We start from the raw sequence: 12,890 nt of genomic DNA, 5'->3' as shown, positions 1-12,890 counted from the left end.
TAAATGGCCATTTGAACATCAAATAACTGCTTGAAAATGTTGCATTAAATTTTGAAACATTTGAATAAAGCATTGACACCTTAAAGGTTGTTTGGAACCTTAAGGGTTAATAATTTTTTAAAATACTGCTCTCCCCTCTGGGCCGGTGCTCCTGCCTCACACCTCGCTCGGCTTCACGCTGTTGAAACCAAAGCTTTCAGAATCATTGGAATCTCCCACGATGAAGCTGATTCTGAGGGCCTTTCTCTCTCTCACCGCAGGCAGGTTGGTGGTCTCTCTGTCTTCTACCGACTCCTCTCTGGCCTAGCTCCCCCAGCTCTATCTGTGCTGTGTCCCCCAAATATTCCTACAGGACGCACAAGATCTGCCAGCAACCCTCTTCTGGTGAAACGGACAAAATCAAGACTCTCTGCTCACCTTCACTCTTTCATTCCCCTTTTCTCCCGCCGCTGGAGCAAACTCCGACGCTCTCTTCAATCCCTCTCCTCCCTCCAGGTCTTTAAAACATCTGTTCACCACCATCTCTTGTCTTCCCCCATCCAAAACCTAGATCTTTTCTACCCCCGTTAAAACACCCTAAATCTGCCTCTTTCAATCCCGAACTTCTTTCTTGAAATTGCTTTATACCATGTACCCTTCCTCCCCCAGCCCTCCCCTTTCCACAGATCTACCGATGTCCCTGTTCTCTACTGTAGTTGTGTTTGTGTGCTCTTGTCTCCTGCTGCCTTCATTGTATGTTTTATGTGTCTGTGCATGTTTTCATGTTTAATGTGTTAGCTCTTACACGAGCCTCGATTCTGTATACAAAATAAAAATAAACTAGAACACTGTGACTGTGTCGCCAATATGCCTCCGCATAGTCCCACAATGGGTAGATGCCATCGTTCACTGTGCTAAAAATAAACAAGTTTGATTTAAATCCTTTCAGCTGCTCTCAAGTATCACATTTTTACCCGACATGACAGGTTTCACATTGATCGGTGAAGCAGTTTCAGAGATATTATTATTTAACATTTTCCTTCAATCCAAAATGGCTGTCAAACCATGTGACCTATGATGTCATAAATTTAATATTTCAATACAAATGGGTCATCGATCATGTACATGCAATTTCAGATTTTTAGGATAAGGAATTAGATGAAAACATTTTTGGCTGGTATACCACTTCACCTATGACGTCATCATTATCATGCTTTTGTTCCCCATGGGGAGTACTTGACAATGTGCCAGGTTTCAAATTTTTCCATTCAGCGGTTTCCAAGAAATAATTTTTCAATTATTTGCTTTTAATCCAAGATGGCTGCCATACCACGTGACCGATGACATCACAATTATCATAAAAACATTCTGCATGGGTGTCACTTCTACCCTGAAAGTTTCGTTTCAATCGGACATATGGTTGCTGAGAAAAACGAGGTTTAGGACGGATGTACGGATGGACAACCCAAAAACATAATGCGTCCGGCGACTTCGTCGGGCGGAGGCATAAAAAGACATCCTCCGTTGCGCAAAAGTCCTTCCTTGGCACACCTTAATTCTTATGCACCTACAAGTCCTTCATCCGCAGCTTCATGGAGTCTGCAGCTCTCCGCAGGTCTCCCCTTTGGGCTGGCTCCCCTGCCTCACATTTAGCTCGGCTTGACACCGTGGAAACCAAGGTCTTCAAGATCATTGGAATCTTCCACAATGAAGTTGAGTGTCTGGGTCTCTCACTTTCACATCGGTGGTCTCCGTCTTCTACAGCTTGCTTTCTGCTCTTGTACCCTCTGCTCTTTCAGTGCTTTATGCACGACCTCCTGCCCCCAGGTAAACACACGCAGTCCACCATCAATCCCCTTCTGGCGAAACTCCTAAAATCCAGAATCATTGATATGCTCCTCTTTTACGCATTCTAGGAATCAACTTCCAAGTCCTCTCCAATATTATTCTCTCCTGCAGCTCTTCAAGACAGCTGTTCACCGCCATCTCAGATCATCCACCATCCAAAACCATGAGCTTTTCTACCCCCATTAACCCTCCCAAAGCCCACCTCTTTCCAAGTTTCTAGTTATTCCTTCCGGAGAGTTTACGGCTGTATCCATCTTGTCTACTCCTTGTGTCCTCCTCTCGTCTTCATGCTTCCCCACATCCCTTATTTGTCCAAGTCTACCTTTTGTTCCTCAACCATGATCGGTGTCCCCCTCTTTCTACTGTTTGTTTTGTTACATCCTGACCTGTTCTCTGCTCTAGCTTCTCCATGATTCTGACATTGTACACAAAAATGACCCCATTTCTGGCCTTGAGCTTCTCATCTTCTCATCCCATCATCGTACACATTCCTCCAGAATTCCACACCTAATTACCCTCTCCAAATCTAAACTGAATATTCATCTCCGTTTCTGCATCCCTCTATTCTCTTATCTGTGTATTTCCTCTCCTCATGCACCCTGTTCCATTCTTTAGAATGCTGCCCGTCATACCCTCATGCTCTCTCCCATACCCTACACACCACTCACCCCACCCCATGTATATCTGCCACTCCTCCATTTTTGTGCGATGTCCATGTTTCTGTTCCTCTTTGATCCTCTGTCATTCTGAGAACCTGATACCCTCTGTCATTCAGCTCCTCCATGAGCCCACTTGTGTACAATACCTTTTTTCTTTTTTTTCTTTTTACGGATGATGGACATAAACTGGTTGTCCTCTCTGCCGTCATTAGTTAGTGGACGTCAAATACCTCATGGTGTCCTTCGTGAAGAATAAGTGCATCACCGGCACCATGACCAACTGCTCCAACCTATAGGGGGTGACATAGCCATGCCCTCAGCCAATGATGCCACCTTGCAGCCTTGTGCTGCATATGAAAGAAGAAGTTTGAAACCGTTCGGATATCAAACTTTTTGCGTTGAAAGGCAAGAAATACATCCAAGGGGAAAAAAAGAAAAGAAGGAAAACGTGAACACACCAAAGTGTTTATTCACAGCAACACATGGAAACGTCGTCAAAGATGCTTTGTATCAAATAAACAACCTTAATTAATTTTAGCTGCAAACAGAAGAAACTGGTAAGGCTTGAACATCAGCAAAACGGACCTAAAAATGAAAATGCCAGGCAAAGCGTTTTGGAAATTCCAAATAAGGGCTCCCACCTATGGCAGCCACACCAAAACACACATGCAATTAACATGAACAGGTGTATGGATCACTTGGGGAAGAAAAACCCCAAAATAATTGCAGTTGCAAAGCACACAAAAGTCCAGCTACTCATAATGCGCACACACACACACACACATCTCATAATACTACCCGCCTTTTGCTTTCGACGAATGATTGCACCTGCATACCTGCCCTGTCTACTTACAATTCACTCCCCACTTATCAAGTAAAACTGCACCACCAAAAACCTCCATTTCATTCAGCTAAATTACTAGAATGATCTTCAAAATATGTTCCCCTTCTATGACCACTACATCTTTTAGAAAACAGGTACAAGCGACGTTATAATAAAAATAATAATAATAATAATAATAATAATAAAAGTTCCTTCCAATTAACTTTGGACACAAGAGGAGGTAATTTGGCCCATCAAAGCCTGGGATATCAGTACCAACCCATGGTTGTTTGTCCATGCTCTATCCTTTTTAAATGCTGAGCATCAAGCAAGTAAGCAGCACATACCATTTTTTAAATCTGGTATGACTCAGCTGGGGTTCGAACCCCCAACCTTCCAAACTCAGAGCAGACGCTCTAACATTACCCCACCGAGGCTGGAACAGCATACGTTCAAAACGTTATTGGAACGAGATACTCACAATAGTTCAAGAAATGCTAAAAAAAAGAAGAAATTATTGATGTAAACATATAAATAATTATGAGGAAAAATATGTCCTTATGAATTATCAGCAGTGGGGTCCTCCTGGGTCTCCTACCATAGAACCCCCTCTCATTGCGTTGGCGACAGATGGTGTGAGTTGAAACTGCCGTACCTTGTGTCGGAAGGTCAGCTTGATCTGTTTGGCAGTTGATCGAGGTGCTTTCTCCACCATTCAAACAATTCTTCTCTGCAATCTGCAATCTGCTATTAAGTTTTCTCTTGCGGCCACATCCAGGGAGGTTGGTTACAGTGCCATGGGCCTTAAACTTCCTGATAACATTGCGTACGGTGGACACAGGAACATCAAGGTCTCTGTAGATGGGCTTGTAGCCTTGAGATTGTCCATGCTTGGCTACAATCTTGTGTCAGACCTCCTCAGACAATTCTCTGGTTTTCTTTCTTTTCTCCATGCTCATTGCGGTACACACAGTGACACGAAACAGCAGACCGACTCCTTTTCTCCATTCAAACTGGTTGAATGAGTGATTTTTATAATGCAGGCACCTGCAACTCACCACAGGTGGGTTCAATTCTAAAGTAAAGAAGAATCGCCTTCTTGAAATCTAATTATTTCTAACAACTTCTAAAAGGTGCCAATAATATTGTCCGGGCCATTTCAGGATTTCCGTGTGGAATAAGCTAAGATTTAGTAATTTCTTCAGATTTTTTTGGTTTTGTTCCACTGCAAACCAAAGAAATACAAATGTGAATACCAAAATACTTTTTAATTTCAACAATTTTCTGGAAGAAATTGTGCATTATTTGAAAAAAGTGCAAGGGTGCCAGTATTTTTATCTCATATATATATATATATATATATATATATATATATATATATATATATATATATATATATATATATATATATATATATATATATATACTGTATTGAAAAATAAGAAAATGTTCGTGTTTCTTGGGTTTCTGTGAGTCTCATTACGAGAACGTTCTGATCACCCCTCAATCCCGCTCCTTGAGAGATGTATTTCTTACAAAATAAATAAATAAAATGTCCCCGGGGTAGGAAGGATGGAGGAATTGAATTTTGCAGAATTTCAATCGAATCTCATTGGAGGCTCACTCTTGAATCAAATCTTACTCTTGAAGGACCGGAAGGATGGGTATGAGGAAACAGACACAGGAAGTCAGTTCAACAGGTGAGAGCATAGAGGGATAAAGGAATGGAGGTGAGCATTAAGCTTGGAATGGTGAGGATAGCAATGTGCGGGTTTATATTGGAACTTGTATGACTAGGACAGGCCAATGGGGGATGGAGGCACGAGAGAGTGCGGAATGAGAGAAGTGAGAGTAGAAAATGGAGTCCACCTACCTGCCTAAACAATTGCTCAAACATCCCACCCATACAATACACTACAAACAAATACACACCTTTCTGCAAGGTTTGTGGTCCCAAGACACATGGCATAGTATTACCAAGCAACAGCATCAAGACCCTTAAAGTGGCACAAAAAGGGAAAGCATTGCTCCGGTTATCGCACATCGATATGCGTCGAAATAGTCCGGCGAACTTGTTTTCACGACGCAACCTTCGTTTGGCACATATTGCAAGAGAATCTAAACAGTGCAGAAGCTTCATATGCAATCTACCTGTTTATGGAGCAAACTCGGAATCGGAAACCAACACTGCATCAGACAACACCAGCATGTTAATAAAGAAGCTTTTCCAACAAGCTGGAGCTATATTACGCATTCAAAGCAGAGTGCATTCAAGGAGCATGGTAAAACTGCTTGGTACCAAAACGAACCAATTTGTGGAGTGTGCGCAAGTCTGCGATGGAAACTTCGATGTAACCAACATCCATTTAGCTGAAATTGTCTTTATTTCAGTTATTTCAATAATTGGTGCATGACCAATCTCAAGCATTTAGTGGCCGCTTGAAGGCCTAAAAGTACCCCCCTGGGGGTTTTCTCAGAAGGATTTGAGATGTTTCCAAAGATCGGATTGGTCACATCACGTGAAAACAGAAAAAGCAATGCCAGGAAAGGGGCACAAAATCCAAATCGCCATTAAATTACAGTGGTTCTGAGGTTTGGGTTTAGGTTAGGGTTAGGATAATCTGAGTCTAGGTTATAGGGTTAGTGTTTATGCTTGGAGTGGTAAGGGAATTTCTTTTGGGAGGATGGCAGGGAGACAAAATTTAGAGCAATTAAACATGAGGAAGAGAAGGAAGGACGATAGAAGAGAAAAAGGAGGCTATGGGAGTGTCGGAAGAGTAGGGAGGATGATAGAAGAGAAAAAGGAGGTTATGGGAGTGTCGGAAGAGTGGTGAGGATGATAGAAGAGAAAAAGGAGGCTATGGGAGTGTCGGAAGAGTAGGGAGGATGATAGAAGAGAAAAAGGAGGTTATGAGAGTGTCGGAAGAGTGGTGAGGATGATAGAACAGAAAAAGGAGGCTATGGGAGTGTCTGAAGAGTAGGGAGGATGATAGATGAGAAAAAGGAGGCTATGGGAGTGTCGGAAGAGAAGGGAGGACGATAGAAGAGAAAAAGGAGGCTATGGGAGTGTCGGAAGAGTAGGGAGGATGATAGAAGAGAAAAAGGAGGTTATGGGAGTGTCGGAAGAGTGGTGAGGATGATAGAAGAGAAAAAGGAGGCTATGGGAGTGTCGGAAGAGTAGGGAGGATGATAGAAGAGAAAAAGGAGGTTATGAGAGTGTAGGAAGAGTGGTGAGGATGATAGAACAGAAAAAGGAGGCTATGGGAGTGTCTGAAGAGTAGGGAGGATGATAGAAGAGAAAAAGGAGGGAGTGCTGGAAGAGTAGGGAGGAAACACGCACTACACACTTTTTTTTGAATATGGAAATTTGTGGGTGTCGCACCAAATCATTACCATACACCTAAATTGTGAATGAAATACCAATAAACTTTTGCTAGGGATCAACATTTCAATGAAGAAGAGACTTCATGTACTGCACCATTTTATGAATGGCATGTCGTGCTGATACTCTATGGAAAATGATACAGTGAGAAAAGGGTGTTTCAGAAAGTCATGAATTCAACTTTGATGAGAACTTATAAGTGCCTTACCCACCAAACAAATCTTAGTGAAAATTCAGACATAATCTAAAGAATCTTAACGAGTCGCCTCCTATGTGTCTGCACACGATCAGTGGTGCGCATCTGCCAAAATACACAATAATATTTTGACAAGGTTTGTACAATCCACTATTTAGAGTTTTAGACACTATGCATACACCGTTGTTGAAGATGAGACCATTCATGAATATGTGCTTCCTGCATCTCCTGCGTTACTGGACAGGTTGCCAGCATCCTCTGTAAACCCATCCAAAAACTGGTCAAAAGGGTCCAGTTGAGGTCTCCTTGGACAATCCATCTCCTCGATTGCCTCACGTTTCAAGATAAGCAACTCACTCGATGGTGAGGGTGCATTGTCATCAACCAAAATGAAGTTTGGTGTGACCCTCATCAGCGAGAGGTCTCACTATTGTAGGTAATCTAATCTCCGTACCTAACAGCAGCGAGGATGCCTTTCTAGATGACATCAGCACACATCATGGCAGATCCTCCAACATATCACATTGTCTTGTAGATCCCAGTTTGTCTGCCGATATAATCAAGACAGAATTGGGATCAGTCAACGTAGACAACTGATGTCCCATCATTTATGTTCCACCTGATGAACCTCGTAAAAACCGTGTTTGTACAAAACCATGTCTGCTGTATTTTTTGCATTTCTAAATTGGGCACGTTTGCAAAAAATAGTCACCGAGAAGACTGCATTTGAACATGGCGATCCTTCCGAGGTGTTTTGACTCTTCTGGGTCCTCGATACCGCGTTGTCTCCTGACATTGCTGATGGTTTGCTGTCGACTCCACGTACAGGAGAGCACACTTTGGGATATTTTCAGGAATGGAGCCATTATGATGTCGAGTGGACCCACATTTCAAAGCATTCCCACTATCCACATACTCATTACTGAACAGATGCCTATGCGAGCAATTCCTCTCCAAGCCATGACATCGAATGCAAGGACAGCACCAATTAAAGCACACTTGACATGCAGCGGATCTTGGAGGTATTTTCAAATGCAGGTTCACCCTATTTATATCCTAGTCTCATGCACAGCGTTCAAAAAACCCCATTAATTGCGAGCTGACAGGCGAAGAGAACAACTGAATGTTGATATCAGTGTTGAAGTGAGGGGTTACAGGCCTTATGGATGTATTGGAACTCATCTTTCAATATTTAACTCTAGAATATCGATTCAAATGGATACAGTGTGATAAATTAACGAGCTCATTTGCGGAGAGCAGTGGCATTGATCCTAATGAGGAAAACACTTGTGGTGCCATATCCATCAAACAGGATAGTGTAGGCCTTTTGACGTCAAGCCAATGCCAAAGAGTACTCGGCTACTTGGTCCAAACAAATGTTAAAGTCGCAGATGAGATCAGAAAAAACAAAAACAAACGGGGAAGGGAAGTTTGCAAAGTAAAAAAAAAAGAACAGAAATAAATAAGACAAACAAAAAATAAAATGTTTGGATGCTCCAAAAATTAAAAAAAAGAGCTTAAAAAAAAGATTTACAAACGGAACTTAAATTCTATTGTAAGGAAAACAAAAGACAAATGTAACAAAATAATGGGTTAACAAAGTGGCTAACCTAAGAGTAGCAGCGTTTGCAAGGTTTGAAGACTTAGCACAGGGGAGGGTGGAAATGTGGCACACCGGGCATGCCAGTGATCTGTGTTACGAGTTATGGAGGCGAGAATTCAGAGGCCCATTGACCAGGCCCGAGGCGGTGGTGCCTGCCAACAATGCTCCTCCTCCATTGGCTAGCTCTCCGGTGGCACCTGGAGGAGCTTTCAATGCGCTTGGTACTAGACCTGCGCCTCCAGTGCAACCACCGACGCCATAGTGCCCAGGCTCTAGTGGTCCATAGCTGTTTCTGTTGTCTTGGACGGACCATACAGGCGGAGGTGGTGGGTGGGCAACACGAATGCATGGACTTGGGTTTACCCAGCGCTCGACATACGGGACGGGAATCATGCCCGCACGCCCATCACGGTTGCGGGCCGTCCACCATTGCTCTTCAGGCCTGTCGAGCACAAGCAGAAGCTCACCCCTCCGGAAGGACAAGTCCTCGGGGTCGCTCCCGACAAAGTCGTACAGTGCACGCACATACTCGGCCTGTACGCCGGATCCTGCTGCACCCTGCAATGTAAGGAAGGATGGAGAACATGCTGGCAAATGACTTACAAAAGTTGGTACAAATTTAACATCAGTTTCACACTGACGACTCGAGGGGACATTTCTGCCCATGCAATTTGCTACATCTTACAACAACTAGCATCTTCCACTTAAAATGATTTTCTGAAATGTTTCCATTGCTTAAAATGTTGTTTAAGTTGCTTTGACTTATTCTTCTCAACATGCATGCCCCACTCTAACAGGTCAACCTATTCCCTCCCATACCCCTGGGCAACCCTCCCTGCCCTCCTTTTCCGCATTCCTTGTGATGCCTTTACTCTCGCCTACACACACAAACTCATACACAATCACGCCACCTTCACACCACCCACCTCTTCGCACCAGTCATCTATTGTGCTCAATTCGCCCTCATTGCCAGCTTTTGTTCATGATTTGTACACCACAATGACTGCTCACATTTGTCATCACCATTACTGGGATAAAAACTCCGTCATGCCTGCATCTGCAGACAACACGTATCGTGTCCAAAATGCTTACGGATTAACCATTGCGATGGTTCACTCAAACCTCCCCATCTCAAAATCACACTAAATTTTTTTTTAAAGACCATGGCCAATAATTCCTAATTTCCAATAAGCTATTACTCTTATATGACATCACCAATCCATATAGACCACCTTCGGAATCGGTCGACATTCCCAATTTTGTAGGCTATATCCTCCCTCGAGTACCCAGTGAGTTTAACCAAAATATCTGCATTTCACTCTGCACTTGGGTAGGCGGCTTGTAATGATGTGGGCCTAGTGAAAATGGCACGGCTTATGAGAAAGTATGCACGAGCAACACGTACACATCATCATGTGCACCGTAAGGTCATCACCAAACCAGGATTTACATGATCATACAAGCGCTGTGTGGCACAGGCGGTGTTATTCAAGTTGCAATAAATATTTTTCAGTTTCTATTTGAATTGTCTAACTCCAGTAGTGAGTGCAAGTGCCGATTCTATTACTGCACATGCATTATTCATACTTGCATTAGCATAGTGTTCCATTACAGGATGCAAATGCATGATGGTATGAGTATGGAGTGAAGCCAAAAGTGGAAGATGGAGGTGGGGCAGCAGCAGCTAGGACTGCATCAATATTCAATATCCTCAATTGGATTATTTTCCTTGAGGCTGAAAGTCACTTGATTTTGGTTATTTAAAAAGATGAATACGAGGAAGATGCAAAAAAAAAAATGGAGAGAAAAAAAAGAGGGTAGAATATGTATTTACATAAAAATAAAAATAAAACAGAAAAAGAAAAAGCCTCCATCCAAACAAAAAGGTAACTGCCATAAGACCCAAGACACGATTTTAGCTGCTTATACAAGATTTGATTATATGAATGAATATGAATTAATGATCGTTTTAAGGCCATTTTCCCCGCTGGAGCGGAGGTTAGCCTTGCGGGCCCCATGACAATCATGGTTCCCTGTTTGAGGCAATGTTTTTATGGCCGGATGCCCTTCCTGACGCCAACCCTTGGTCGCCTCTTTCGATGCGCAGGGATACGGTGTACCTATTCTAAGCCGGGGTACACACCGGGATCATTCATCCCAGCAAGCTGGTACTCAATTAGCCGACCTCAGAAAGATGACAGGCTGAGTCAACCCCCCTGGCGTTAATTCAGCGATCGACCGGGATTCGAACCCAGGATCCTAGGATCCCAAGCCGGCACCCTAACCGCTAAGCCAACACCAGGCTAAAGATTTGATTATACCATGTATTTATACTGTTTTCTCTTTTTTTCAGATAATACAAATTATACATTAAACCAAGATGGCAGATACCAGTCCATTTACAGTGGAAGAGAGGCTGGTAGCAGAGGTGTGGTACCATGAAAGGAGAAACACAAACAACACGATGAAACAGGTGCAGTAAGACTTTGAGAAGCGATTTGAAAAGCAAGCACTGTCAAAATCAAATTTCATCTATGGGGAAAAAAAGGAATTTCAGACTGGAAATGTACTCAACAGTAAGTGCAGCAGATGATCAAAAATTCGTGATTTGGGAATTCAAAACATTAAAACATTCGTTCTCAAATCTCCAAAAAAATCATTACGGAAGCGTTCTGCAGAGTTGGGCGTTTCATATTCATCGTTATGTCGCATGAACCTTCACATGAAACCATGTAAACCAACTGTCATTTGTGAATTGTCAGATGTAGATCATGAAAACAGGTTGACATCTTCTGTGACCACCACACAGTCCTGAGCCGACCACTTGTGCCAACACTGAGTTGGGGTACGTCAAAGCTAAGGTTGCAGAACATCGCATGCCATCTGTTGATGAACTGAAACAACGCATTCAGGAAGCATTTGGCACCATAACACATGGTATTTTGCGTCGCTTTTCACACCGCACGTGGAGAAAAAAAGATCTTGTGCTCTGACAATGGATGACGTCATACAGATGCACTCGATGTCTAATGAGGTATTGTAATTGTTGTATTACTGGAATATGTTATTATTACTCGTGTTATGTATTACTCTTATTACTGTAATATGTTATTACTCCTGGGCCTTATGGCTCACCCTGGTAGATAGTATAAACAAATCTTGTATAAGCAGCTAAAACCGTGTCCTGGGCCTTATGGCTCCACCTGCAGACCTACCCTGCGAATCTACCATATAAAACACAATGTCAGTTTGTGTGTTTGTACTGACGTCTGTCTCCCTTCAAAAGGGTAGGTTTTAAAGGCTAGTCTTTTAACACGAATGTGTGTTCACTATGGTCTATTTTTGAGGATAAAACAAACTCGAAAAACATCTTCCATAAAAGAGTAATTATGTCTCTTCTATTGGAATCAAAGAAATAGAAAAACAACAAGTGTCATTGTATAGTATCAGTCAGTGCTCCAAGGCATTGGAGCCTCTGCTCAATGCTCCAAGGAGTCAATGCTCCAAGGCATTCAGGAACTTCCCTGAAAATGTCTGCTGCTCTTCTTCTGCTCCAATCGGCTCATCTGACCATGTGCTTGTTAAAGTGGACATCTCTCTGACCATTCTCAGAGAGCCTCCTCAGCGTCGACGAGTCTGGCATTTCACTCAGGCCAACTGGCATGGTCTTCAAGCAGCCATCAATCATCTGGACTGGTCTCCCATCTCTACCGCCTCTGACATCAACTCATCCTGGGAATTCTTCCAAAGTAAACTGCTCTCTCTCATGCACAGATTTATCCCATCTCGTCTTCAGTTGTCATACCCTTCCTCCCGTCCATGGTACACGGAATCTTGTGGTGAGGCTATTGCCCAGAAACAACTTGCTTTCGTCTCCTGGAAAGCAAATCCAACGGAAGGAAATCTCATTTCCTTTCACAAAGCCCGAAACAAGTGTGTGTCCACCCTCAGGAGAGCCAGGAAACAATATCTCTCCGTTCTCAGGACAGAACTCTCTTATCTGTCTCCCTCTTCCAAATCCTGGTGGCGTCTGGTCAAATCTGTTTCTGGCGTTTGTTCCCCCTCCATCCCCTCCCTCACCTCCCTCACCTCAAACGGCCACACGGCTGACTTCACGCGTGAAAAGGCTGAATGCCTCAACTCTGTGTTTGCCTCTAAATCTTGTGTCCCAAACCCATCCCTCTCTGTACCCACCGTACCCAGTCGTACCCAGCTGCTCCTGGACTCTGTGTCCTTTCCTCCTGACAAGGTGGAAAAGTTTCTGTCAACCCTCGACTCTGATTCTGCAACTAGACCTGACGGCATCAGCCCACGGGTCCTAAAATCTTGTTCTTCCGCTCTTTCACTCCCTCTCTCTGTTCTCTTCACACTCTCCTTTGCTCAAGGTCATCTGCCATCTG

At 43.2% G+C, this 12,890-nt stretch overlaps 1 protein-coding gene across 1 annotated transcript in view; it reads right to left on the bottom strand.

Moving 5' to 3' along the window:
- Positions 1-8,448: 8,448 nt before the first annotated feature.
- LOC137416158 (crk-like protein) overlaps positions 8,449-12,890 on the bottom strand; it is a 45,593-nt gene continuing 41,151 nt past the window's right edge. The window contains exon 2 of the mRNA XM_068101685.2: positions 8,449-9,048. Coding sequence (XP_067957786.2) covers positions 8,584-9,048 — 465 coding nt within the window. The 3' untranslated portion in view covers positions 8,449-8,583. The remainder of the gene's footprint in view (positions 9,049-12,890) is intronic.

Source organism: Myxine glutinosa, chromosome 6 (assembly GCF_964187855.1).
Source record: "Myxine glutinosa chromosome 6, kmMyxGlut1.1, whole genome shotgun sequence".
NCBI classification, from domain to species: Eukaryota; Metazoa; Chordata; class Myxini; order Myxiniformes; family Myxinidae; genus Myxine; species Myxine glutinosa.
Note: the sequence above shows the minus strand (reverse complement) of the source record. Positions and strands in the feature narration are given on the sequence as shown.